Genomic DNA, 12,742 nt, shown 5'->3' on the forward strand with positions numbered 1-12,742 from the left:
GTAAGCAAAGTCTGTTTGCCCACTTTTAAATCAGGTCATCAAACAAGAGTTCAGACAAGAAAAAGAGCTTTTATCAGCACCTATCCACCAGAGTACTACATGCACTCACCAAGTTACAGAGAGGGATGAACAACAAAACAGCATAGTAACGTAAAGTAACACTTAAATGTGCTTTTGGTGCCTACACAATGTTTTTAAATTTCACCCCTGGCCTGTGTATTTTTGATCCTACTCACTACACAACTTGTCTTTCTTCACAGATAATAAGGAGTATGATGCTTATCTGTCCTACACTAAAGTGGACCTGGACTCTTTGGGCAGGTGAGTTACTCATGAACACACATAGGCGTATCAAACATGGTTTTCTTATTCAGCTAACAACACAGATTCTCAAACGCTCCATCGTCACTGTGAGCAGCGTGAGAAGGACTCGATAATAACCTCGATCCAGTGTATTAGAGAAGAAATAGAAAAGAAAGCTTGTTTGTTTTCAAAGTAGATTTAATACAGCTTCCATTGCCACGTTGACAGTTTGGGGAAACACTTTAATCAAGCACGAACTTTTAATAGTAGAACCTTTAAACCGGAGAAAAACACGTCTTTGCTGTGGTTTCTTTTTTTTCCCAGAGCATGTGTACATTTCTATTTTAGTTACGTTTTATTTGTATTTCCCAATTATGTTCTTTCTCCTCGCCTCCAGTTGGAAAGGAGCACAGTGCTATTTGTGAAAGAAGTCAAATATGCTGACTTGTAATTTGAAAATCGGCAACCACTTTTTCTCCCCTTACCCCCCTTTCTAAAGAAAGTAATTATGCCAAGATATTTCCCCAAATTCTAGTCTGTATGCTTAGCGAACCAACTCCCTGTATGAAATCCACACTCAGTAAGACAAAATTTACATTTTATAATCTCACTCTGAATAAGATGGTAAAAGTTACTTCATTAAAGGAAAAACACAACTTGTTTCTGAAATAAAAACCTAGTTTTAGCCTCAGCTGTTTCTGTAAACATGTAAGCAGGCTGTAAACAAATAAACAGGCAGTAAACATGTATACATGTAGCAACATTTACCATCTTTTGCAGGTAGAACCAGGGTTCACACTAATGTCTTGTTTCGAATTTGATTTCAAATTTGGAACCATCGTTGTCTTTCCTTTCCTGGCAGGTCGAGCAGCGACGAGGAAACATTCGCTTTGGAGATTCTGCCAGACGTTTTGGAAAAGCATTACGGATACAAGCTGTTTCTACCAGACAGAGATCTTATACCCAGCAGTAGTAAGTATACGCATGTCTGACTGAGTGTCTACGTCACCTACAGCTCTCCTTCCTCCTCACTCACTGTACAATCTGTCCATCTCTCTGTGGACCATTACAGCCCCCAATTCATCACTCTGTCGCTGTAAATAAGAAACAGATGCTGATCTACATAACACACAGAAACACACAAGAATGTGTGTGTGCTTTCAGGTGTACATCCCATGTACGCAAAAACTACACAATCACATTCTAAGATACACAATACTACACAACGACTCTTTCTCACATGTGTCTATTCTCAATTGATTTCTGAAACATATACACACTTAGTTGATGTCTTTTCCACCTGGGCTCATGTCTGGATTTCCATTTAACATCCACAAAGGTAAAGACATGCTAAAGTTTAAACTGTGAACACACACACACACACACACACACACACACACACACACACACACACACACACACACACACACACACACACACACACACACACACAAACATGGCATTTCTGGGGTTAGGTGTCAATCTCTTACCAAGTGGAGGAGTAAATATGGCTGTTATTGCTCCTGCCTGATTCACCCACAAAGACGTTAAATACACATCCTGCTGCTTACACACTTATTGTTTTGTTTTTTTATATTTATCTAATCTAAATCATTTATTATCTTATTTCAGCATTTTCTGCACTCCACAACACTGCACTAAGTGTCTAATGTAGGCGTGTGCAAATAAGTTCATTGTTTATATTTCATTTAGTGTTGTACACAGAGAGTTTAGTTCACCGGAGTCAGTCACCTGGGCACATGCTGTTTATATACCTGGTCAATAAGGCGGACCGGATTCTGATTCAAGTTTAATGACACAGTTGACAACGTGTTCATCAAAGGTTCATTCATTAAAGGTTAACGCTGAAATTGTTTAATACTGTTGTAAACTTCAGGACGGGTTTTACAGTCTGTTGTGGCTATCTGTGCATTTTGAAGTGTGTCAGTAAAATAAAGAGTCAGAGATAATGTCCTTCTCCGGGCCAGCATCACAGCCAAGCATCATAGCTAGACTCATCTCTGGTGTAGCACGGTTGAGTGAAACATTTAGATCGGTACGCAATACAGGCCATATGTTTCATAAAACACTTCACAAACAGTTATCGATCGCTGACACATTCTCCCACATGCATTACATGTGCATGTATATGTGTGTATACAAACCAATACACTGGTAAAATTAGGGTTTGTATAAAGAGGGTTAGGATGTCTTTATTGTAGAAAGTCTGATAAAGCACCAAACAGCATGCAGATAAAGCTTGTAGAGGTACATTGGCCGGGAAGTGCAAAACAAAATTAGAAAGTGTGAAACACTTTTACAAAGCTGGAGACAAATTTACATTTTGGAAAACATTTTTTTATAAAACAAAATGACAAAAGCAAAACACTTTAACGTTTTAGAAAACAAGTGTATAAGATGCATGGCCTGACCAATATGGGATTTATTGGGGGCCGATACCAATATTGATATTTGGGGGGATCTGATATATCGGTCGATATCTTTCTTTGATTTAATTCAGTCTGTAGAGATTGATTTTGAGACATTGTTTTGTATTTTGTTTTGACCATTTGTGCACTTTTGATATGAAACTTTCTAAACTCCTTTAAAATGGAAAATGAATGAGGTCTGTGGTACAATTGATAAGCGAAAGTTCTTTCTAAGGCACCTGGTAGATTCCACTGTTGTAATAATGCACAGGATAAAATACTGAGCCATTTCACCCAGTTAATACCATACTAATTTCACATTTGAAAAACATCCTGTTACAGAATGTAGCTGCAGAAATAACGCCTCAGTGAGGCAGGAAAGAAAAATAATGTTTCTTCTTTGAATCAGTTAACATTTTCTAAAAAAAGAAAATCATTATTAAATATATTTAAATATGGTTAAATATGGATTGTTGGCCTACACAGTCTGCCCTTAGACAGAAAAATATATGCCTCTTCCCAACACATGCACAAGACAAACACAGACATCAGTGCATCCTGAAGCAGATGACAAAGTCATATTTCCTCCAGAAATGAGGTCTACTTTCCGTGCCCTAAAAACATCCACAGAACAAATGTCCACTGTGCATAACTTCACACATACTCCGTCAAATCTGCATATAAACTAAAGGTTACATCGTGTGAAAGAACACTATGAACAAGAGAATCACAGAGACACAGTGATGACTTTTCAATGCTCAACAGAGAAACCATAGTGATGTGACCCAAAATACACCATTCAATTATCCACTCCATTAGCCCTCCGACATTATCCAGACAGAGACAAATAAACAATGGGTAGAGAAAGACGTGCAGACTGGGTCATTGGTTTGTGTTATTCCATTATCATGTCATTCATTCATTTACATAATCCTCAAAAAAAATGGATGGCGGGAAGAGGAAGTGAAGGGCAAGAGGGAATTGTAAGTAGAACAAAGAAAAGGTGAAGAGAGAAACACTGAAAAAGCAACCTGGAGAATGGGAAGAAAGCATGTGACGTCTGGGATGTTCTGTACTATTTGCTCCCCTCAAATTGAGCATGAAATTGCAATGTGTTGCTGGAGAGTCTCTGTCATTTATTAAGTCTGCAAGTTAAAAAATGATGGGGGGGGGGGAATCAGAGAAAGAGAGTATTTCCAGAAACACAGTTTTTAGACATTTTTTGGTAACTGCAAATTTGAAAAATAATGAGCAGCATGAGTGATGCTTGCACAAAAAGAAACTTGAATCTTCAAAAAAAAATGGAAATGGAATAGTTTGGGAAGAAAGGTTTACAGTTGGCATTGGAATGAAGCAACAGTATGGAGCTATTGTTGATGCAAAACTCTGTGCAAGTGAGTATTTGTCATGTCCAGCTCTACATCTTAAGTTATGTTCATTTTTTCATTTTTTCCTGTTTTATTTTTGTGTTTCTTACCTCTTGTCTCATTTCAGATCCTTCACTTCCTGCCCTCATGTCTTTTACAGCCTGTGTGATTGTCACCCTGCCCTGATTGTCTCCAGCTGCATCTCATTATCTCCCAATCACCTTTAGTATTGAATCTGTCTTCCTTCCCTTCTGTGCCAGTTTGACTTTGTCCTTTGAGTCAAGTGGTCCAGTGTGTTTGTTCCCTTTTTTGATTTTGATTCTGCCTGCTCCCTTTGGATTTTGTCTGCCGATCTTGCTTGTCTATATTTTTTGCAAGTTAAGACCTTTTTCTTAACCTTGAAGACTGAGAGTATTGTCGTGCTTGTGAGTCTTATCCACAGATAATTGGATTGGTCGTTCAGTACAGTAATTACATCTACAAATTTGTAAATAGATCCACAAACACATGTATACACAGATCCAACAATGTGGACTCTGACCCACAAATGCATAAATAGATCAATAAATCAATACATAGATCTGTAATAGCTGGGCTTGACATTAGACTAACGTGACGTTAAGAGAAGCTGTCAGTGTTTTAACTCAGTCAGCTCTGGGATCTGTGAAGTTAAACACTGTGGCGATCTGGGATTTCATACCCAACTTAATTATTCTGGTGTGTGCCTGGTGAAGGATTATGATTAATCCTGATTATTATCTGGTGTTTGGGAGATCATCCAAGTTGCAGTTTTGTACATGATAGTTCCTTCCTCAGAGTCCATACAGTTACATCAATCCTGGCTGTGAATGGAGATATGGGACTTGAGCCTCCAAACATCTGACATAAAAGTGAAATTCAGCTTTGGAATAGACTTATGAAGACTCACTAAATACATCTTTATTTGGGATATTTTTCCTTGTTTTCCCTGGGCTAATGATTGAAGTGAGTAAATTTGCTTTTAACTACGAGTACTAATGCATGACATCAGCCTTTCGGTGGTTTGGAGCATGGGTTGTGCACGTCCTTAGAAATTAACGCTACACATCCAAGAGATGCAGTATGCATACAACCACTAGGAGCAGTGTAGAGCTGTGATGGTGATGAGAACTGAAATGACAACATTGGAGACACCAGAGAGCCACTACAACAATAGTGTAAAGTTTAGAAGAAAAGTGAACAGATCGAGTCAGCAACTACCCGCTCTATGATGTTTCATCACCGTTGCATAGCAACAAACATGCTTGCATAAATGGCTGGCGATGGATCATCTCTACTTCGGTGTCTTACATCTGGTTTATGTGGTGCTCCCTCTAGAGGAATCCTCCAGTAACAAGCGTTGCACATCGACATTATGCGAACATTTACGTTCATGACGCAGCATGTTGTCTACGCGTACGCCTAAGAGGAACATGCTTCTTATGTACAGAGAGAAATAGTCTGCTGATATTAGTGTAAACCAAAACTACAAACTTATTGTCTCATCGAGGATCGTAACAGTGCAGAGGCCTATGTTATGTATAATTTAACCAAAAGACATAGATCCCTCTATGCACAGTTACGTTCAGGAACATTACCTCTAGCTCCAGAGGAGGAAAGAGTCTGTTTGTTGTTTGAGAATGAGATTAATTTCCTGTTTAATGTCCCATCTCTGACAACATAAGGGTTGTGCTTTTTAGAAAGTAAATGTTGATTCCTTCTGGTTGATTTGTGAAAAACTTCAGCTGTGCTTTAGACGAGGAACCTTTTATATAGCAGATTTAATCTGCAAAGCCTGGGGGGGAACGATTACATAGAATACCCTTATTTAAGAGTGAGTTGAAAAAGGAGCAGCTTTGTAATGTTATGAATTGTTGAACCTTTGCAACAGAATTTCTGGTGTCTTATGTCAGGTGATTGTTGAGGAATGCGTGTCAAGTGTGAAATCAGTGCAGCTCCTGAAGTTGACTGCCTGAAGTAGCTCGCAGGTGTCACCTTATTTTCTGATTTTTTTTTTTTATTAATACCAACATTATAGCACCATATTAAAACAAAAAGCATTTTAAACAGATTTTGGCTCTTTATGATATATCCTTGACATACTGTGGCTCTATCATACATTTGATCCCTTTTCACATATCATCAGCTGCACATTTAACCCCCTGAAGCAGACTGTTTTTCCTCTTTAAGTTAGAGGGGAAAGCTGCTGATTGAGGCGTATCAGCACAATGCTGGGGCCAATGTAAGAGCAGACTTGTGTGTCCCACAGCTAAAACTCTTACACAAGCGTTTCTGCCACTCTGCTTTATACTCCTGTCAGTCAAATTAGTCATTTATGAACAAAGAGAGGTGAAGGATGCTGACAGGAAATAGAAAGCAGATACTACAGAGGGAGGCGTCCCACACATACTAATGTTGGAATGTCCCTGTTCCCTTTGTAGCTAATTCTCCTGCCATCAACATGTTAAAATTTTCTGTAAGTCTCATATTTCCATCTTATTTTAATCATAATAATTATTAATATAATACGGCTGAAAGGCTGTGAGGTGCAGAGCTGTTGCTTCCCAGCAATAAGGTTCCTGGTTTGAATCCCCTTCAGACAGGAGCCAGACTGTTCTCCCAGTGCATGTGTGTGTTCTCTCCAGGTACTCTGGTTTCCTCCCACAGTCCAAAGACATGCTCGTTAGGTTAATTGGTGACTTGAAATTGCCTGTAGTTGTGAATGTGAGTGTGACTGGTTGTCTGTCTCTATATCACTGTCCTGTAACTGACTGGCGAACAGTCCGCGGTGTAACCCCCCCTCTCGCCCAATGACAGCTGGGATCGATTCCAGACCCCCGCGACCCCAAACGGGAAAAGTGGTATAGATAAAGGATGGATTATTATGATAACTCATTTTGATTACACACACTTTGATTACAAACTACAACAGAGTTTTAGGGCCACATTGGGATTTATGTCGTACATTTATGAGAAAAAAGTTGCTAATTTATATTATTCATTAATTGATTTACATTAGACTATGGTTAAAATTATAAGCCTATTTCGAAAGGTTGTATCAGAAGAGCAAAAAGACCAGTTTGCGCACATCCAAGAAAATTGCATACAGGTACAGGACAAAAAAGACACTATGTACTGCAGACAAAAGGGAAAGGTCTGCACACTGTTCAGCTCCCAATGAGCACCTAATACTAACTAACTAAAATATATAGCCTATATATATTTTTTACAATTGTATATTTTGCCTGTTTTTCTGCTTCCTGGGGTATATGTCACCCTCTTGTGGCTGTTGTATTCATTGTCCCTGTTCTGTCTGATCAACACTTAAGAAAAGACTGCTTGTATCCTGCCACATTGGCCTGAAGAAGATACTTTGGATAGAAACAGAACAATGTGTGGACCTTTCCCTTTTTCCTGCAGTGTATCAGAAGAGCAGCCATTTGCCTCCACATAAATGATGAAAGCAATTTCCTCTGCCACAAAAGAGACAAATTTATTCAAGTCAGTGTTGTTCTCTCTTTAGAAAAGCCCCAGTTTTGTATCTTTTCAGGGTCCTGATACTTAATGACAATGTGATGCTGATGTGCCAAAATAGTGTATAGTTTCATATCTGCAGAAGTAAAGCCCTAACACAGCTAATGGGATATTTACAGACCTTTAAAGTAGTTCATTCCTCAGAGAGTTTATTCTCAGTCAATCAGTGTTACTGAATACACAAGGAAATATTTCCTTATTTGTGAAACCCTTTACTAACGTATAACTTTACAAGATGCCTTACGTTCCTCATTTCCGTACAGGAGGCCGCTGCTCTACTGATATAACTATAGACTAAAATAACAACTTTGATCTCGTAAATGTACGACTTTAATCTCGTAAATTTACGACACAAGTCCCCTTAATGTTGCCCTAATGCTCCTTCGTATGAAACACAGTTTGAAGTGCTACAAAATAAAAATAAACATGAGCATAGTTTTACCTCTTACGCAAATGTTTAATGAGGGGCCGCAAAGGTCAAGAGAAGGTCAATTCTCCCCCCCTGGGTTTGTTGACCAATGATGAAAGTAGAATGTCCTGGCCAAAAAAAGGATATAAGGGTCATGCAGGATGATTTGACCTGTGGGGAATGCCAACTAAATACCTTCGCTTTTAGAGCTGTTTATTTGTAGGATGTTGTGATTCATCCACACCTTTTATCTCCTTCAGGCAGGTGCTTAATGTGGATCAAGATGGCATTACATAGAGAATGGTCTAGACTTTGTGTTTTTAGATAGCTTTGGTTATGAATTGGCACTACACTGATAAAGATTGATTGGGTGTTGTAGAGGGATAGGGTCAGTTTTGAAATAGAGTTGACTGTCATTAGCAAAGCAATCAGGGATGGCTGTGATCAATTCTCCCTTCATTGTACAATAAACATGCCTGAGTTGTTCTTCAAATAACTTATAAGAGATTGTTTTCAATTTTGGTGTTTCAGCTTCATCCGTCACCATCCTCTTCTGTCTCTCAGCCTCAGTCTTTGTATGAAACAGTTCCAAAATGGGCTAACCGGCTTCTTTTGAGCTTTTCCTTATCGCTCTGACCTTGTCTTTATGTCCGTCTCTCCCAGCCTACATTGAGGACTTGGCTCGCTGCGTGGAGCAGAGCAGACGTTTGATCATCATTTTGACTCCAGAGTTTGTTGCCAAAAGAGGGTGGAGCATCTTCCAGATAGAGACACGCCTCCACTCTATGCTCGTCACTGGGGAGATCAAGGTAAGATTGGGGAGAGATCTGAGAAAAGTGTTCACAACACCTCTGGAATATTCTTTTGAATCATCTCTCTCTCTTTTTTGTTTGTTTGTGTTTGTCCAGGTGATCATGATCGAGTGTGCAGACTTAAAGAATGTCATGAACTATCAAGAAGTGGAAGCACTTAAACATACGATCAAGGTATACAGAGAGACGAGGAAAGAGTGTGATCTGAAGGTGAAACTAAAGAGCAATGGACCAACATTACGAGGAAATTATATTGATGTGATTGTCCTTTGGCAGGTTTTATCCATCATCAAGTGGAGGGGGGCTAAGAGCAATGAGCTGTCATCAAACTTTTGGAAACATGTCGTCTATGAGATGCCTGCCAAACGCAGAGAGACGTTGTCAAGGCGCCAGGTAAACCGCCAATAATAGAACTCCAAATAGTTACGCTGTTGCCCCACATCAAGGAGGTTTCATATCATATAGGACAGGAGCCTCTCTGTGTGGTCTTTCCATGCATGCGTGGGTTTTCTCCGGATACTATGGCTTCCTCCCACAGTCCAAAAAATTAGTGTCTCTTATAGTTTGAAAACAACAATGAAGCTAAAATAGAATAATCTGTGCTTGTTTCCTGTATATTGTAATATTTGTATATGACTCTGGTTTCTTTTACTGCTCAAGTATTTTAAACATCTGCTCAGGAAAAGCTAATTTGTGTTTTCATGATAACAGGTGATGGACTCTGGTGAACAGGGCCTCTTTGGAGACCTGCAGACTACCGTGTCCACCATCGCAATGACAACCACCTCTGCCTCCTTGGCACCCCAGAATGATAGTCGGCATGGACATCATCAGGTCAGCAGTATTTCATGTATATTACTTCACGCAGATGTTGCTACCTGAATCTATTGTTCATGAAACCAGTGGTGTAGGCACATCCCCTCCTGCTGGATTTCTGAAAGTGCATGGTGTGGGACTAGTCGTGCAAACACATGCAGAAAGACATGTTTGGTATAACAGGGAAATTCATAAGTCAGGCTACCAAGGTCATATAGTTGAGTTAACTTAAAAATGTATTAAGTCATTGTAAAAAGAAAATTTAAAAAAACAATTTGACATGAGCCTTTTTCGTTGTTTGATAGTTTTCTCTCTCAGTGTTGGGGTTGTGCAAGGCTGCAGGATTGTAGTCCAACAGCTGCAAACACAGTTCAAAACTGATTTTTAAAATCATAATTATTAGAATTTTTAACTATTTTAGAACACTTCTTATGCTCTGTGCCACGCAGGTAGAAAGTATAATAAATATATGAATGACTAATGATTTTCTTTTAGGCTGAACCACTATTTAGGTAATTTTATTTTTTTATTTTATTTTTATCTAAAGTATCTAATTTGACCTCAGAAAATGCATATCTGTCAAACATTGACTGATTAAAAATATTATTTCTGTTAAATAATAGTTAACTTAAACAAATATGGTCATGTTTTTCTTATCATAGGTTGCCTTGGCGACAGAGATTCCCGACTACAACCAGATGACATTGCCACTAGGGGGCGGTCACTCAGCCCAAATGCGGCATTTCTGCCGGAGCTACGAGTTCCAGCTTCCCACACAGCCTCCCTCCATGTCGCCTCCTCTCCCTCTTCCCTCGGCCGTGCAGTTTTCCACATTGGGCCCCGGTGGTCGTCACGTCTATTGCAACATCCCTATGACACTACTGAATGGACAGGTTGGGGAAAAGACAGGACGATTCCTTTGTATTTTTCAGTTCTTAGTCAGTTCCTAGCATCCAACATCTACACAGTGTATCCCTTTCTTGAATTTTCTTTCTGTTTATGTGCATGTATTTGGAGTTCATACAAATTAAAAATAAAACCCCTCTTTTCTCCCCAGGGGTTCAGAGCAGTTCACTGGGGAACAAGAGGTCTGTTTGGATAAAAGAAAGTTTAAAAAAGGAATAGTATCTTCATCTTATCAAATCTAAAACATTTATTTATTTATTTTAACAGACTGGGAAGTAGCTGACATTTGTAGAATATATCTTGTAGGCATGGTGCACTTTATGCATGAAACAGTACTGTATAAACTTAAGAGTGCAACCCCTGACTTCTCTTGTAAATTGTACATTTTTGCAAGGAGTTGTGGTGTGAGGGAGATTCTTGCCAATCACTATTTTCTTTCTATTTTCTACTTTCTACTAGGTGACTCAGAGCAGTACACTTGGGAAGAAGCCAGAAATCCATCTGAACAGCACCTTCGGACCTCTCACCAGCAGAGAACTAAGCTCTGACATTTGGTAGAAGGAAAGTTCCCTGGATGATCAGACTGGTTTACAGGCTCCTCTTGAACTGGCTTTGGACATGTGGTAGACTGGCTTACCGATAGGTTTTCATTGGATTTTTGGACAGTGTACAGCCTTGGTTTTCGGGAGAGACTGCGGACTGCCTGCACAATAGTTTTTGAGTCCCATCCTAAGTTGTCAAAAAAGGACTGCTTAAAGACTTCAAACAACTTGGATTCACAGTGGTTGATTATACTGGCTGAAGACTGACTGCTAGTATTGGACCTGCCAGGGGTTAGGAACGTATGACGTGTAAGATGTGTAGCCAGCACCCTTGAAGAAGAGCGGTACTATACAACATGAGAGGTCAAAAGCAATGGACTAGTGGAGAAAGCCTGTAAACAGGTATGGACATGTGGATATTTTGAACTTCATAGTCAATAAAGGTCCACAAAACCTCTGTGGTGAGTACATGTCCACAGACAGTGGTACTTCACTTGTCAACAAAGTATCAAGGTTGAAACTGGAGCACGCACACCAGCCGCGTACCCCAAAAACAAGATGATTTTCTAGCTGGTACGCTATTAGGACATATAAGTCCACTGAAAAACAGTGCAGTAGGGTGTTTAAGGAAAGCCAGTATATCTTCATACTTGCTGTGAGGAAATCAACCTACCTGTTGACTCGGTGGATTGTCAGTAGACTTCAAGCAATGATTTTGGAATACCAGTCCACCTTAAATCAACTTGTCAACCTCTTTGATTACAACGTTTGGCTATACCTAGCTAGCTACCTGGTGTGGTCCTCATAGCTTAAACGGTTGACTAAAAAGAAATGAACTTGCTCAAGACAGCAATTGCTTAACTTAATTACTGAGAATGCAAAGAAAGCTGGTGTAATGGAAACATGTCTCGTTGTTCATACGAGTCGACTATAAGGCAACTTGCTTCTTCAAGTGGAGGGATTCCAAAAAGCTCCGTGTGACCACCAACCAGAGTGCTCAGACTTTGAAATCTAGTGATTAGTTAATTCATCATTGGGTCAACTGGCCAAGAGGTGATCTGCCAATTTTTACCATCGAGCTAAAAGCATAAAGGACTTGACTTTTTCTATTTGCATGACCACCCATTTAGATTAAAAAGAGTATTAAATAAATATAGATAAAAGAGTTAATGACACAACATTTCTCGCAACCTCTTTTAGTATGGAGGAGAATAAATGTCTTATGTTGATACAGTATTTCTTTTCTTCTGTCCGGCCATAAAGTAATGAATAAAGCTGAAAAGGTGAAAAGGGGGTGACCCTCCAAAATACTTTGAAAATATTTATTATATTTGTTTCAGCCTTTCTGATGGTTGGTGAGCATTTTGCCAGGCTTTGTTTTCAATGTTTGTTTGTTACAATAATCTCTGTACAGCTTCCATAAATTCTGCATAGACCTATACATAACAGTGATTTGTTACCTACGGTTTTTGTTAACACCATTATTATGTGTGTGGGACCCAGAGCCACTATTGCTTTATTTAGTTCCTCTTTTATGAGTGGGTGGTGAGATGGATGGAGGGATGGATGGATTGATGAGTGGATGGATGGATGGATGGATGGTCAT

The 12,742-nt window shown here is 39.3% G+C and overlaps 1 protein-coding gene across 2 annotated transcripts in view; it reads left to right on the forward strand.

Moving 5' to 3' along the window:
* il1rapl2 (interleukin 1 receptor accessory protein-like 2) overlaps nucleotides 1-11,192 on the forward strand; it is a 355,386-nt gene extending 344,194 nt beyond the window's left edge. The window contains exons 11-19 of one of the 2 annotated variants that reach the window (XM_020634405.3): nucleotides 261-321; nucleotides 1,166-1,275; nucleotides 8,724-8,869; nucleotides 8,969-9,046; nucleotides 9,149-9,265; nucleotides 9,584-9,706; nucleotides 10,351-10,581; nucleotides 10,746-10,776; nucleotides 11,054-11,192. In XM_020634405.3, the coding sequence (XP_020490061.1) occupies nucleotides 261-321; nucleotides 1,166-1,275; nucleotides 8,724-8,869; nucleotides 8,969-9,046; nucleotides 9,149-9,265; nucleotides 9,584-9,706; nucleotides 10,351-10,581; nucleotides 10,746-10,776; nucleotides 11,054-11,142 (986 nt within the window). In that variant the 3' untranslated portion in view covers nucleotides 11,143-11,192. The remainder of the gene's footprint in view (nucleotides 1-260; nucleotides 322-1,165; nucleotides 1,276-8,723; nucleotides 8,870-8,968; nucleotides 9,047-9,148; nucleotides 9,266-9,583; nucleotides 9,707-10,350; nucleotides 10,582-10,745; nucleotides 10,777-11,053) is intronic. The other variant, XM_020634407.3, reaches the window with a different exon arrangement.
* The last annotated feature ends 1,550 nt before the right edge of the window (nucleotides 11,193-12,742 follow it).

This window comes from Labrus bergylta, chromosome 9 (assembly GCF_963930695.1).
Source record: "Labrus bergylta chromosome 9, fLabBer1.1, whole genome shotgun sequence".
Taxonomy (NCBI): domain Eukaryota; kingdom Metazoa; phylum Chordata; class Actinopteri; order Labriformes; family Labridae; genus Labrus; species Labrus bergylta.